Genomic DNA, 16,313 nt, shown 5'->3' with positions numbered 1-16,313 from the left:
GTTGCTGCTGCTCTTCCCTCCAGTGTAAGCTTCCAACTATAAACAGCCAACTACAAGGGCAATAACTGTGGCATCCTACTGGGAAGGAAGGCAGCTTCTCGCATGCAGGCTCTGGGTCCTAATACAGGACAGTGAATAAAGCTTCATTACAGAACAATGGAGTTAGCTGCCAGAGCCTACAGATTTGAATAAACAACAAATAAGCAACATCTGCTCCAGCATATGTGTATGGTAAAAAAAAAGTCACAAAATAAAAGAATTTGTAAATGCCAAAAGCAACACTAAACTGCCAGTGCTACTGTAGAGTGAATTTTTAATTGCACATGCAAAGAGGCAGGCTGAGGGTATTAGTCTCACATATGTCTTGTTGCTGCCAACCTGGGAGTATAGATGAATTTAATTAAATAAGGATTATCCCTTCTCCCCAGTACAATTACTTATTTATAACAATGATAAAAGTGCCTAATAAAAATTGTAATACTTTTAAAAACAAGGCTAGAAAACACTCCGCTTTCTATGAAGTCGTTCAGGGCTATTTGAGTTTGAGTATGTCTTTTAAATTGAAGTCTATCTATGTGCACTGCCAATGAAGAACAATAACAAAACACCCAACCTCCCTCACCATAAAGCCTGCTGCAGTTAAACCTCCACGAACTACATGATGGGGAAATATAAAGAAGAAACAGAGTGGCATGGGAATTGGCTTTCATGGGGTGTATGGAAATTAAGCAACTGGACTCAAATTGAGGCCAGGTGACTGAGCCAAGGGACAGGGTCACTCAGACTTGTTCTCCACCAGTGTTCTGGTCCTAATTTGTCTTGTGAACAGACAGTGGCTGGGGATCAGTTCCCTTCTTTTGGGGAAAATGTGCCATTCCACATGCACTGTCTTCCTGAAAGTCAATGGCAACACCAGAACCAAGGAAACAGTGAGTTAGAGAAGCACCTTGTCTCTGTTCTCAGGGAAGTAAGAGTCTATTTTCATGTCCACAGCAGCAATCCATATCGCCATGAAGCCCGTCCTCTGAATCACAGTTTGTTTTTGAGAAACTCTGTGGTTTGATAGCTTTCCTTCAGTAGGATAGAAGGGAAGTGCTGAGTGGGCATTCAGGAGCATTCTCACTAGGCCAGTTTATGATGTATTGAAATTCAACATAGCCAGGGGTTCTGTGGGGCATGGTTGGAGGCAGATGCACCATCTCTGCCTCAGTTCCTTCTCTTCTGTCTATAATTGGCATGGTAGTAAGAGAATACATTTCTGAAGGAGCTTTCTTTAATTAATTCACAGAAACTGGTGTAGCACATGCTTTTAACACATATCAAGAATTTAAAAGGATAGTTTAGTAAGGGTCTCAGATCTGTGTTGGGCTCTTTCCTGGACTTAGGTAACTTTCTATTCATTTGTTGTTTTCTGATAAATTCAAATGTTTTATTTCTACTGATGCTTACAAGTTCTCTGTGACTAGGGTCTGATTGTTTTTTTTTTATTATTTGTATATAAGCAACTTGAGCATCATCAACTATGATATCTGCAAGGGAGCCCTGAAAGTAACCCCCAACAGACAGACACTAAGATATACTTGTAATGAGATCCATGCCAGTAAGCTGACTAAACTATGAATATTTTAATAATAGTAGATATAATTTGCTAATGATGCACTGTTGCAAAATTAAGTCATTGCTGTGAATTAGAATGGTAACTTTGGTGATATAGGTCAGCAGTAGAGCACTTAACTACCATGCATAGGCTGTGGGTCCCCAGTACTGCAGGCAAAGTGTTGGAATTCTTTGCTACAGTGAGAATCCCACATGTGATGTGACCATGATGGGTGGAGACAGTCTGCTAATGAAACTGGCACTGTGCTCAAGATACAAATAATAAAGAGTCTGCCCTCAAGTTGCCCACAATTTAGCTGAAGACAGAAACATCATCAAAGAGTTATAGTTTCTCTAGGTGTGACCAGCAGAAAAAGGCAAGCAGGAGCAGAACAACTTGACGGTGTAGAAAGGAGAATGGTATATTCTAATTAGTAACTCAACCCCTTTGAAATAATATCAAAAGAACAGAAAGAGGCAAAAACAGACAGGGAATAAACAAAATGTAATGTTTAGTGGTAACTGATGAAGAAGACCAAACCAGAAACAGGTATAAAGATACACATTCAAAGCTACCTTTCCTAAACCAACTTTGAAGCAAAATCCCTATACAATTTATTCTTACTAAACCCTTAATAATTTAGTCTTATTAAATATGCAAATATACTACATTTTAAACATTGACATTTAGGGTTATTTTTCTTGAATAATTATTTGTTTTGTTTTGAATTAGAAGAATCAGACCAAAAAAGAAGGAAAAGCCAGATCGTATCCTATCATCAAAGATTGCCATTGTGAGTAATATCTGTTATCTATCCATCCATTTATCATCTGTCAATCATATTTCTATCATCTACCTCTGTCTATCATATGTTTGCCATTAATCATACAATTTTTTTGCATGTGTTTGTGTATGAAGGTACACTTGTGTGCATGTGCATGAGGAGAGTTCAATGTTGGGTGTTTCCTCAATCACTCTCCACCTTATATTTTGAGACAGGGTATCTCACTAATGCTGGAGCTCACCATTTTAGATTAGCTGGGCAGCATATCTCAGAAATCCTTTTATCTTCCCAGTCTCTAAACTAGGATAAAGGCTGGATTTTACATGGGTACTGGTGATCTGAACCCAGGTCTCTGTGCTTATGTGACAAAGACATTCCCGGGATGGAGACATGGCTTAGCAGTTAAGGCACTTGCCTGAAAAGCCAAAGGGCTTAGGTTTGATTCCCCAGGACCCACATAAGCCAGATGCATATGGTAGCACATGCACCTGGAGTTTGTTTGCAGCAGCTGAAGGAGCTGGTGTGCTCATTCTCTCTCTATATATCTACCTCTTCTCCCTCTCATATAAATAAAATGAATTTTAAAAAATATAAAAATATTTTTAAAAGACATTACCAACTGAACCATCTTCCCAGCCTCTCAATCATCTATTTATTGTGGGAGGAGTGAGAATTCTAAACTTGGTAAATTTAAAGCTATATGCTATAAACTGCAAAAGGGAGATAGAAAAATGAATTACTACAGCTGAAGAGATGGCACAGTGGTCAAAGGTATTTGTTTGCAAAGCCTGATGGCCTAGGTTTGATTCCTCTGTACCTGCAAAAAGCCAGATGCACAAAGTGGTGCATGCATCTGTAGTTTGTATTCAATGGCATAAGGCCCTGGGGCACCCTTTTTTTCTCTCTCTCTCCTTACAAATAAATTAATAAATAATTTTTTTTTTAAAAAAAAAGAAGGCGCCAGGTATGGTGGCACACACCTTTAAACCCAGCACTCGGGAGGCAGACGTAGGAGGATCATAGTGAGTTTGAGGCCACCCTGAGACTACATAGTTAATTCCAGGTCAGCATGGGCTAGATTGAGATCCTACCTCAAGAAATCAAAAAACAAACAAAATAAATAAAAGAAGGCAGTCACCAAATGCACGTTATTCTACTGGTTCCCTTGCCCCATCACAACTCATTTGTCTGAAATGAATTTGATTTTTATTTCTTAAATTAAGAGTTGTATTTGAAAATTACTCAATTACAGATTTTTTTTAATTAATTAATTTATTTTATTTTGAGAGCGACAGACACAGAGAGAAAGACAGATAGAGGGAGAGAGAGAGAATGGGCGCGCCAGGGCTTCCAGCCTCTGCAAACGAACTCCAGACGCGTGCGCCCCCTTGTGCATTTGGCTAACGTGGGACCTGGGGAACCGAGCCTCGAACCGGGGTCCTTAGGCTTCACAGGCAAGCGCTTAACCACTAAGCCATCTCTCCAGCCCTACAGATTTTTATTTAGTGAAAATTCCTTCTGAAAACTTTGGTTTTTGTTTAAGCATGTTGTGAAGAATTTGCAATCTTTCATATATATAGAAAGTGCAGCAATCATACAACAAATACTTCTTGTAGTCAACCAATGACTTCATTAACACTTAGTAATAAATATTTATTTCGTATACCTTTTTTCATAATTGCTGGTGTTAAAATCTAGAGCCTTGGGCTGGAGAGATTGCTCAGTGGTTAAGGTGCTTGCTTGCAAATCATAATGGCCCAGTTTTGATTGGTTCTTCAATGCTTATGTAAAGGCCAGGTGCACAAAGTAGCACATACATCCAGAGCTTCTTTACAGTGACTACAGGCCCTGGCATGCCCATTCTCTCTCTCCTTGCAAATGAATGAATGAATGAATGGGTAAATATTTATTAAAAAAAACAAACAAACAGAGACTTGTACATACCAGAGAAGTGCTGACCTCTATCTCTGGGCCCACTTCAGAATTTCAGAAGTGTTTTTTTTTTTTTTTTTTTTTTTTAATTAAAGGAAGCATAAAAGATACAAGAGAAAACCTGAATTTAACTTTTTCTACTCTTATTTTCTCCCTCTTTTCCATCCTTCCCAAATTGACAAAGTTTCTAAATTCATGATTATATTCCTCTTGAGTATTTTTGTGTTTTTACTTTGTGCATATTTAATAAAATGAATATCATTAAGGATAATGCACATCTTATATAAATATGTACCCAAGTGTGATTTATTTACATCCACCTTCCATTTGTGATATTTACAATGTTGCTAAATTAACTTGTTTAATATCATTGCTATGTATGATCCAATGGATATGCTACAATCCTAAATTTCCTTAGTCTATAAATTATGCTGTTAATTTTGGCTATATATTATGTCACATAAATATTAGTAATATAAAATTTGTAACACAAAATGGTATATAAAATTGTATATACAAATTTGTACATAACATATAATACATATACACACATATTATCTACAATAAACTTCATAGTAATTATCTCTGGTTTTAGTTACACTGAATGCATTGATTTTCCTTTGTAACGTAAAAGTAGAACTTGTACATTATATGACATCTATGTCAACATTTATATCTTTTCTCTTATTTTATTTTCTAATGTTTTGTAAACATTTTTTCTTTAATTGTTATTTTGTAAAACTGCAACTTTCTCTTATAAAGAAAATGCAGTGTTTATATTTTACTAAGATAATAATTTGCCTCTGTTTTCTGTATTACTAATTTTCTACTCTTCTTTATTAGTCCTTAACTTATACTTATGTTTATTTTATAATATTTATGGCAAATTCTTCAGAAAACTGTTTTATTTTTACTTGTTAATGAATGTAATTAATACTATGAATTTGCCTCAGATTACTGCTCTTTATACAATTTGTTGATTTCATATGAAATATCTTTATAATTATTATGCTATTTGAACTCATAGTTTTAACTTTCCTGTATTTTGATTTAGGATGAAAGATCCTAGCCCATAACACTGGATTTTTTATTTTGCTTTATTTGAGATAAGAAAATGTGGCTTCTAACATATAAATATTAATAATAATGAATTCTAATGTTACTGCACTGCATTTATGCCATGATTTGAGTGTGTGTATTTATAAAAAAAATGAATAGAATTATCCTTCTATTTACAAGTTGTTAGATGTTTTAATAAATATTCCAAAATACTAGTGCAGAATGCTCACTTCAACATATTTATGACAAATACACACACATACACACACATATGAAACCACTTTTAATGTTAATATCTTTGTATCCTCTTGATATTTCAGGCTTGATCTGTAAAAGATGATAAGAATATTAGAACTGCCTTTTATTGTATCTATTTTGATGGTATTGTTAGGCATTTCTGATATGTGGGATAACATATGCACATGAGATCCAAATTAAAAGATGCCAATTAACACATTTTAGCTTTCTTTTTTAAAGTAGTATCACTGAAAGTTTGTTAAACCACCTTGCAGAACCATTCTTTGCATACTGTTCCCAACAGAAACATACATTTTTTATACAAAAGAGTCAATGTGTAAATAGAATCTTTTGCCCATAATTTTTTTCTCATTTAATGGCATTATGTCTTAAGTCTTATTTCAATGCATAAAAATCTTCCTCATTTTTCAAAATAAACATTGGATATTTACTTTTGAGAGAAAGAGAGAGAAAGAGAAATTGAAGCAGATAGGAGAGTGAATATGGATGCACCAGGGTCACCTGCCACAACAAATTAACTCTGGACACATGTGTCACTTTGTGCAACTAGTTTACATGGTTACTCAGGGATCGAACTTGGGGCCATTGGGCTTTCAAAGGCTTGGCAAGCAAGCAAGCAAGCACCTAATTTAACCACTAAACTATCTCTACAGTCACCCCTGAATATTTTTAATACAAGGATGCAACATTTAAGTCTGGTTATATTTTAGGGCATATAGGATACTGTAGTTTGGAATACCAAACATTTTTACAACAAATATATTTATATGAAGTACCTCAAAAGCTGCAGACATTAAGCTGTGAAGCATTGACTGAACACACTTTTAAGTACTTATGGCAATTTAACCTCTAATGGATAATGGGTGAGTTTTTGTTTCACGTTTTTACTCTTTTGTATTTACACTTTGTATTATCAAAATTTAATATGTGAAAAGTTGAAGTTGAATATGCTTTACTATTTTTGCTGAACATTTTATATTTCTTTCTTAAGGTAGCCTATTGATTACCTTTCTCTATTAATATGATAAAAACTTATCATTCATACTAATTTGTACAAACTGATGAAGACAGCCTTTATATTTTTCATATTATGTTATTTGCTATGTAGTAATTTAGGACTGCTAATTTTAAATGGAGATTTGATTCTAATTATTTTTTATTTATTTATTTTTTGTTTTTTTGAGGTTGGGTCTCACTCTAGCTCAGGCTGACCTGGAGCTCACTATGTAGTCTCAGGGTGGCCTCGAACTCACAGCAATCCTCCTACCTCTGCCTCTTGAGTGCTGGGATTAAAGGTGTGTGCCACCACACCTGGCTTTGATTCTCATTATTTTTAAATTTAATATTCAGTTTTTATTTTATTTTATTTTGCCTTAATTAGACACTGTAGATTTTAATACTATGGGTACTGATTAGATTTTGTCTTTATGTTTCTCTTCTCCCATGTTCAACTCTCAGTTGATCTTCCTTGCTATTTGATGTAATAAAATAGAATATAACCAGATCATTATTATATTTTTAAATTCCAGATTATTTTATTTCCTTCAAAGTTTTAATAACAATCCATTAAACTTTACATGTTTGTTTGTCTTATTATTTGTTTTCACTTCTTCTGCACCCTATATTTATTATTCTAGTCTTCTATTTTGAGTAAAGTTTAATTAGAAGAGTAATAAAAAGAACAGATAAACTAAGAATTTTGAATACCTTAACTGATTTAACTCTTTTAACAACACTAGGAAGTAGGTGCTGTGACTAATCTTTTCAAAATTTTTCCTCTAGAGGAAAACACAGAAGCACAGACACTGGGTCATTGGTCTACAGTCACTCAGCTGGCAGCTCAGCTGTGTGGTTGAGATAAATAAGCTGGACGTTGCTTCCTGGGCTTATCATTCAAACATGCTTCACTTTGAACACATTGTCTGTAAGCAGTAGTAGGGGGTATACTTGGCGAGTCCTCTTACCTTTGAAAATGACTAAGATGCTCTTACATTTAGAAGGAATATGACTGGGTATAAAACCACTCTTTTTCAATTCTAAATTATAGTATATTGGCTTAGTCCCACCTGCCATTTGGTGTCACTAATGAGTTGTTTGATTTTTTTTCTTCCTTTTGTGAGGAATGTATTATTTTTCTATCTACTATCTAGAAATTTGTGAATCATGCTTTGCCTTGCCACATCCTTTTACTTTCTACATTTTACTTTGATATTAATTAATACAACATTTTATCGCAACCAATGTCTGATATACACTTAAAAATTATATCTACTAAAGGCCTGTAACAAAAATAAATGTAACCAATAAATGTAAATAAAGGTAACCATTTTATACTTCCCCATTTGGGACTCTCCTACTCCTGTAGTTTATTTCCAGTAATACACCAGTGATGCCAGTTTTTGATATTTTAAAACCCAATATAACAACATTTTACTGAGTGCTTAACATGTTCCAGTCGTTCTGCTTCTCTCACATGAATGTACTCTTCTGGAATGTACAGTACCTCTGTTGATTAGATTGTTGTTATCTTACTTCTTAGGAAATGAAGACTGGAGGAGTAAACCATACCCAAATACTGAAATTAGTCAGAATTGGGATCCAGGTTCTTTTAGTACAACTATAAATTGTAAAGAATTAGCTCTCTTATAATGCTGCTCCACTGTGGAGAAACTAGAGTTCAGAAACTAGAACAGGTTCTCAGAGAATTTTAACAATCCAGAAATCTCAAACTGTTAGCTGGGGAATGCTCTAACCTGACACCACAGAGCTATAGCCTGGCACTTCAGGGTTGACCAGGATGAACTTTGATCAACCAGGACAGTAGCTATTTACATGGCTCTTATTTGTATGGTGGAGATTGCATACATGTAGTGTCTCTGGCTTACCTCTCAGAACTATACAGCAAACAGTCTACACTGTTCTAATTCACAGGGCACGAATAATACACCAGAAAAATACACAAAAAGAAACACTCTCTGACTGTGAAGAAGGCTTAGTAGCTAAAGGGTTTGCTTTGTAAGCATGAGGACCAAAACCCACATTTAAAAAATTGGTATGGTGGCATAAGCTTGTAATCTCAATGCTGGGTGGGGGGAGATAAATGCAGATTCGTGGAGTTTGCTGGCCAACCAGTCTAGCCTAATTAGATGAGTCACATGTACACACCTACCCACACACATGTACATGCACACATGAAGTGTACACACACATTAAAAAACTCTTATCAAACAAGTGTTTCTCAAAAATGAATACCCCCATAGTCTATTGTCATAGGTTCTGGCTGTACTCTAGACAATGTCCAGACCATTGCCCCCTTTGAATTTGTATTTGTATTGTACTTAAACTATTGCTCTAATGCTGGTCTGAAGAATTAGTCCATTAATTGCCAATCAACTACTGATCACTACTAACAGTAGATCCTAGTCTCCCACCTCCTCCACACCATCTATTGATTTGTCTGTCCATCCATCCATCCATTCATCTATCATCATCTATCTATCCATCCATGTGTGTGTATTACGTATGTAGGTATGTATGCATGCATTACCTATCTGGCTAGCTGCCTCCTATCATTCTAGCTACATTTTTCTCTGTTTGTCTCAATATATTAGTTAGTACCTTATCTGCTTTCCATCTAGTGATGGTAGGTCCTGTAGGATATTTAGGAAAAAAATAAATATATATATATATTTGAGGGGGGTAGGTAGAGAGAAAAACTGGGCATGCCTCTAACCACTGTAAATGAACTCCAGATACATGTGCCACCTTGCATCTGACCTACATGGATACTGGGGAGTAAAACCTGGGTCCTTAGACTTCGCAGGCAAGTGCCTTAACCACTACCCAGCACCTGTAGAATATTTTTTATCTACCTCTCCTGATCTAGGCTTCTTTCTCCACCATGCTCTGCATGTGACTATTGTAGATGATATCATAAAACCCCTTGGTCTCTTGCATTAATTCAGGTTTGGCCATTGGAGACTGCAGAATAGGAAGATCAGAAATTTGGAGTCTTTCTTGTCCCACCTGCCTCCCTATGGAGTCATCTACATTTTGGTTGTCTCCTCCTACAGAAAGGCACAACTTTGGCCACAACTATTCACTTCATGTGCCAGGTACAACTTCCTTCCCTAACTGGCATTGTCACGATGATGTTTCTAAATCTAAAATTTGGCACCACTTTGGTTTGGATGAGGTCTGCTCACAATTTTATGGTTAACACGCCTCAGTCACCCAGTTTGAGCAGTCCATCTGAGATTTGTTTTTATTTATTTATTTATTTATTTATTTATTTATTTATTTATTTATTTATTTATTTGAGAGCGACAGACACAGAGAGAAAGACAGATAGAGGGAGAGAGAGAGAATGGGCGCGCCAGGGCTTCCAGCCTCTGCAAACGAACTCCAGACGCGTGCGCCCCCTTGTGCATCTGGCTAACGTGGGACCTGGGGAACCGAGCCTCGAACCGGGGTCCTTAGGCTTCACAGGCAAGCGCTTAACCGCTAAGCCATCTCTCCAGCCCTGTTGTTTGTTTTGAAATAATAAAATTATTCTTTTTTTCTACTTTTTCTTTAAACTTTCCGGCGGGGGGGGGGCGGGGGGCCGAGGGGCGGGGGAGGCGGGGAGCAGGGAAGGCGAGGGGCGGCGCGGGCGCTCGCTGCTTCTCTGGAAATTTACTTTGTCTATGTTCATTATCTCCAAATATTAGATACCAGTAAGATACCATAAAGAAAAAATCCTCTGTCAAAGACCTACCACCAGCTATAAGATGAACTTTCACTGCAGAGATGAAAAGCTGAGAAAAAAATGTTCCTGACAGTGGCCAGCTCCTCCCCTGCTCCCTAGAGTTCTCTACCTGTAGTCAAAACCCCTTCCACAGTTTGCTGGTATTCCCAGCAAGTTGCCTGCCTGTACTTAAAAATGCAAACTATGGTCTTGGCTTGAAATCTGGTACTCTGTGAGACTGGGGCAAGTTCTCAACCCTCTTCATTCTTCAATTTCTTCATCTAATAAATACCATAACATTAATGCTTACCTCAATAGCTGGTTTTCATGATTTAATGAAGCAATGAATGTGAAGCATATAGAACAGTACCTGGCACACTATGTGTGTTTGTTAAATACAGTGAAGCTGCTCTGTGAGTGCCATCCCTGAATACCTCTAAAACTTGGGCTGAAAAGTTCAACATTCCCAATCTTGCTCCAAAATTTGAAATGGGGACCTATAGAGGCACCATAGTGCTCAGCAATGAAATCTCTATCCACATATTCTTGTCTCCCCTTTCCATTCTCTTCCCACCCCTCTGTCTCCAACTTGTTCCTTGTTTATATCCACATTGAGCTGGAAGCTTAGTTTTTTACCTTGTTCCTACAATTGCTTTAGAATTTGCATAGAATCTTTTAGAATTTCTTTAGAAATTGCATAGCATCTACCTTTCTATCTAAAATCATCTATATATCATCTATTTGTTTATTCAATATCTTTTTCACTACCACAGTCAAAACAAAGAGAGGGAGAGTTAATTACGTGTTTCATCTATTTAGTATTTCTTTGATCACTTTCCTGAGTACTGGAATGTCAGGCCCATGGCACTATACCCTGACTACAGTACTATTTTGGAAAGTTAAAAAAAAAAAAAAAAAGAAATGAAGAAAAAAAAGCTGAAAAATGACAAAAACCATTGTCCAGATTTCCTGCATTAGGCAAACTATTACTTACCTCATTATATTCTCTTAGCTTGCCTAACTTCTTACATAATCTTTTTGGAATAATTGGGATGGCTCATGTGATATCAGGAGACCTCTTAATTGAATATCAAGGAAGGCGATTTGTAGTGACAAGAGGACCCCCAGCTTCATTGGGAAGCATTCATTTAGATAGAAAAAAGATGCTTATTTGTGTCTTAGAAACCTCAATGTAGGTTATATGGTAATTACTTCAAAGAGCAGGATAACAATTTATGTAATCAGCAGGCCCCTACAATTACTAATGCATAATTTCCGAATAGCATTTAGCAAAATGAGACCCATACATACACTTTATAATGGAAAAGATGTGTTTGACACCACACTAAATTAAATTAAAAATTTGCATATTTTCTTCCAGGAAAAGCACTCGCTTCATGTGCTTTATTTTGCTTGACTAATCTCTGCCTACTTTCAGCTCCACTAAAAGATCACAGATGCACTGAGTCATTGTGATGTCTGTGTGGGAGAGGAAGAACCTGGAAGGCCTCTTCTCTGCTGTATAGGATGCAGGGCAGCATCTTAAGAGGTGATCTGGAAAGGTACATTTAGGAAATTTGTTTCCACCAAGTCTAATATTAAGTCATACAAAATTCAGAGTGCAAGTGCTAGCAAGAAACGTAAAAATAATCTTCACCTTCTTATATTACACATGGAAGAAAAACAGACTGAATAAAATGAACTGACTTGTGCAACGTCAAGCATCCACCTAGTTAGTCTCTGTCCTATGTGAGGCCCACTATTTGGTAGTGGACTACCATCACAGAGTGAATGTTAGAAAAACCACATACTTCATTAGCCCTAGCAATACTGAATTCTAGCATTCCTAGAAAGTATTTTAAAATTTACACGTACATTTGCATTGCTACTAAGATGATGCACAAATATATAAGGCATCTTGTGTAGATAATATAAACTCTGTACCTTTTAACTAAGTAACCACTATTAATTTCTGAAAGATATTGATTAAATCACACCCCTTGATGAATTCTTACCTGCAATTCCTGAAGTCACATCAGAAGAGTTACACATATCTTCTTCAAAGCTCTGGACCTAAGATACCAAAATATATCAATCTCAGTAGAAATTTTTCACAAGAAATTCATTTAACTTCCAATCCACAAATGATGAGTATCTGTCTGGAGCCAGTAAGAAGGATCAATGTGAGTTCCTGAACTTAAATAGCCCATAATATCCTGGGAGGAGGTGGCAGAGACAAGGTGTCCAGGAGAGTCATAGAATTATCAGCAAAGGGAGGGTCTCTTCTAGGCTGGATGATCTAGAGTTCTTTCTTGAAGCTGTGCATTTGAGATACCTTTATATAATGCTAATATTACTATGGTATACTCTTCCTTTTTTGCTATCAGTAAAATTAAATATATGTAGAGAAATCAATTTAATTATAGCTGCTAAATTTACATAATTAAGAAAGTTTAGTTGCTACATAGTGCTTAGACATAGAAAATAAAGTTTATTTTCAAAATCGATGGAACAGGATTTATATTTGAAATTCTTTAAAAACTAATAAATAATATTCTATTAATTAGAATAAAGCTATTGCTAAGAACAAAATATTAACTTAAAAGTAGTAATATAGCTTACTATAGAGATGTGACATCTTAAAAAAAGCTGTAAGAAGTAAGAAAGCAGTTACTGTTAACATTTTGAAATGTTCTTTACAAATTTTATTTTGGCACACTTATCCTAGATATAGTTCTGTAGTCAAATTCTTCACTTAAAAATTTGGAATGGAATTAGGTGCAGAACACCCCTGAAATCCTAACACTTAGGAGGCTAAGGCAGGAGGATTGTCGCAATTTGAGGTCAATCTGGACTACATAGTGAGTTCCAGGCCAAACTAGTCTGTAGAGTAAGAGCATGTTTCTACAACAACAACAAAATATTTAACACAATAGCAAAATATTGGAAAGGGGGCTGGAGAGATGGCTTAGCGGGTAAGCACTTGCCTGTGAAGCCTAAGGACCCCGGTTCAAGGCTCAATTTTCCAGGATCCATATTAGCCAGATGCATAAGGGGGCGCATGCATCTGGAGTTCATTTGCAGTGGCTCGCAGCCCTGGCGTGCCCATTCAGTTTCTCTTTCTCTATCACTCTTTCTCTCTCTGTATCACTTTCAAATAAATCAATAAAATTGAACAAAAAAAATATTGGAAAGGGAAACTTTTTCCTAAATCATGTAATTGGAAGGGCCCATCATGAGTGAATATATGACAGGCAGGCAATACTTTGAAGACATATTAATTTTTTAAAAATTCTGTTAATGTTAGACTGTTTTGAAGTTTTTCAATAGAAATAATGCTGAGATGATCATCTTTGTGCACATATCAAATTCTATATTTAACATTACTTATTAGAGATTGAGGTCTGAATACTGAAAATTGAATCCAAAGATAAAAATATTTTAAACTTCATCCCATAAATAGCCAAATCTAACCTTTAGCCTAGGAATAAACAGAGAGATTAAAAAGTGGTTAGGAAGCACTTGTTTCTTTGTCTAAACTCTGTATCTCTTTTTCTTAATTGTCAAACAGCTTATAATTGACTAGAAATACTTATTAGCATTTATTTTAACTGGTTTTGGTATATCAAACCAGAGTGAACTATAAAAATTTAAGTTTAATTAGAAAGTTCTCTTCCCATTCCACTATCATGGGAAAATATATATACACTTGTCAACTGAAAAAAAAATAACAAAAAATTGCTCAACAACTTAAAATGGCATATTTCTGTGTTTTCTATGTGAGTCAAACTTATTTTTACTGTTTTAAAATATTAGTTAAAACAACAAGGGATTATCATAACTTGTGCTCTGGAGATACCTTGCTCTGAGTGCTTACTTTGCAAGCATGAAGACTTAAGTTCAATCACCAGAGTCCATGTACAAAGCTAGATCTGGTGGCCCAATTTGTAATAGCAGAGTGGGGGCCATGCAAATACAGGCCCTGGGTCTTGCTGGCCATCCAGTCTTGCCTAATTGTAGTCATAAGCCAGTGAGCGACCTTGTCTCAAAAAACAAATGTGAATAGTGCCTGAAGAATGACAGTTGAGGTTGTCCTCTGGGCTCCATGTACATGTGCATGTACAAACATACACACAGAGAGAAACATTCATAACCTTTTCAGTATTTTTTACCTAATCAAGATGCTGGTTGGTAATAATATGATTAATAATTTCATATATGTCTCCTGTAGGACAAGATCCTTTGTGTAAATAAGAGGGAAAAATAAAGATTTTTTTGTCATGGATGTAAAGAAGCATCCTTCCTAGAGTATATAACTGCATGAGTTTCATAAGTGTCAGATTCACTTAACATGCTTGGTAATTTAAAAAGAAGATGAATCAATTTTGTTAAGTAACATTAGACACAAAAATTTGTTAATTTTTACACTACAAATGGAAAATTTGTACAGTTTTTGTTGGAAAAATAGTTTTGAGATATGATACAAGTCTTGCTAAATGTACATTAGGAAAAGTACCATAGCCTGATAGGAAGGGAAAATTTGGCCAATCATAGTTCATATACTGATATATATTTATGTACATTGGTTCATAATTAAAATGCCACAAAAATATGTCATGTTCACACATATTTTTCATTTCTTATAATTGGGTTTTTAGATTTGCATTTCAAAAATAGATATTAAAGCTGGCATTAGCTCCTGTTTAAGATGCAATCTACTAAAGCTACACTTACTTATTCATATGGTATTGATTCAAACAAATATTTAACCCAGTGCTGATATAATAGTTTAATATATGTTTTTTGAAAGAACAAATTTTAAGGAATTTCTCTTAGAATATGTTAGAGATAGATCTTCCTCATATATGCATGTAGCCTTTCACATATAAAATCCAAGAAAATGTTAAAGTTGGTCATAAAATGCTGCAGAATATCCCAGTTTTCTGTGAAAACCATCCTTAGACTAAATACTGTCAAGTACTTTTAATAGCATTTAGGTCATTCAACAAATATTTACTGAAGCCATTATTTTAGTAGCTATATAATATATGTGAGATTGAACTAAAAGAAAATACTTATTTTCAGTACTACCTCATGTTAACCAAATAAAAACAATTGACCAAAGATTTATTTTATCCTTCCTTTTATAACTTTTATACTGTTTTTTATAATTTAATTACTTTAGGTAAGACATATGTGTACATGTGTATTTATATATACATATATACATAGATATTAGCATCATTGTATAGTTACATATTTAATGAAAGTCATCTATCTTTTGGACACCAGAAAGAGCTCCTAGTAGATATATTTCCCTGACTAAATCTATTCTTTTAAGGTGTGGTGAAGTCTTGTTCCTTAAGTACCTCAGCAACTTTAGCCCCTTGGTTGGTTAAGAATCTCTTCTTTTGTGTGTGTCCAGGATACCCTGAAATTTCTTTTTGAGCATGACATACAAATGCAACTGTGGACCTGTCACTGTCCCTCCATGTTATTGCTTTCTGTCCTTATCATAACTATCTCTCTGTAGCTTCCATCAAGGAAGATTCTGTTACAAATTGTATACTGGTTGCTATGCCTGGCACATAGAGGGCTCAATGGAGAGGTGACCCCACTGTGCTTGATTTAGGTGATTGAGATGGGAGGGTGAGGCTGAAGTCTTCCTCTTCCTTTGTACTTATACTAATAACAGAGTTCTCAACATGCTTCCTCCCATCCTAGCTGCCATCACCATAAACATGGATGGGTGGAAATCTCTGTGTGTGTACATTTACACATATATATAATGCATATATTAATGGATATATCTATCTATGTATTAACTATGATGGAATAAAAGGAGAAGGTAAGAATGAAAGAGCAGAAAATATATGCAAAATGGAACCAAGCAATATGAGTACCAATAAATCTCAAAGCAAATAAAGAAGACATTAACTCCCCTAAATGAAAATATA

General features: G+C 35.5%; 1 protein-coding gene across 1 annotated transcript in view; it reads right to left on the bottom strand.

Moving 5' to 3' along the window:
- The window catches only part of Itprid1 (ITPR interacting domain containing 1), a 194,669-nt gene that overhangs the window by 76,959 nt on the left and 101,397 nt on the right, over positions 1–16,313 (bottom strand). The window contains 1 exon segment of the mRNA XM_045135655.1: positions 12,372–12,429. Coding sequence (XP_044991590.1) covers positions 12,372–12,429 — 58 coding nt within the window.

This window comes from Jaculus jaculus, chromosome 16 (assembly GCF_020740685.1).
Source record: "Jaculus jaculus isolate mJacJac1 chromosome 16, mJacJac1.mat.Y.cur, whole genome shotgun sequence".
NCBI lineage: Eukaryota > Metazoa > Chordata > Mammalia > Rodentia > Dipodidae > Jaculus > Jaculus jaculus.
This window is presented reverse-complemented; position numbering and strand designations above follow the sequence as displayed.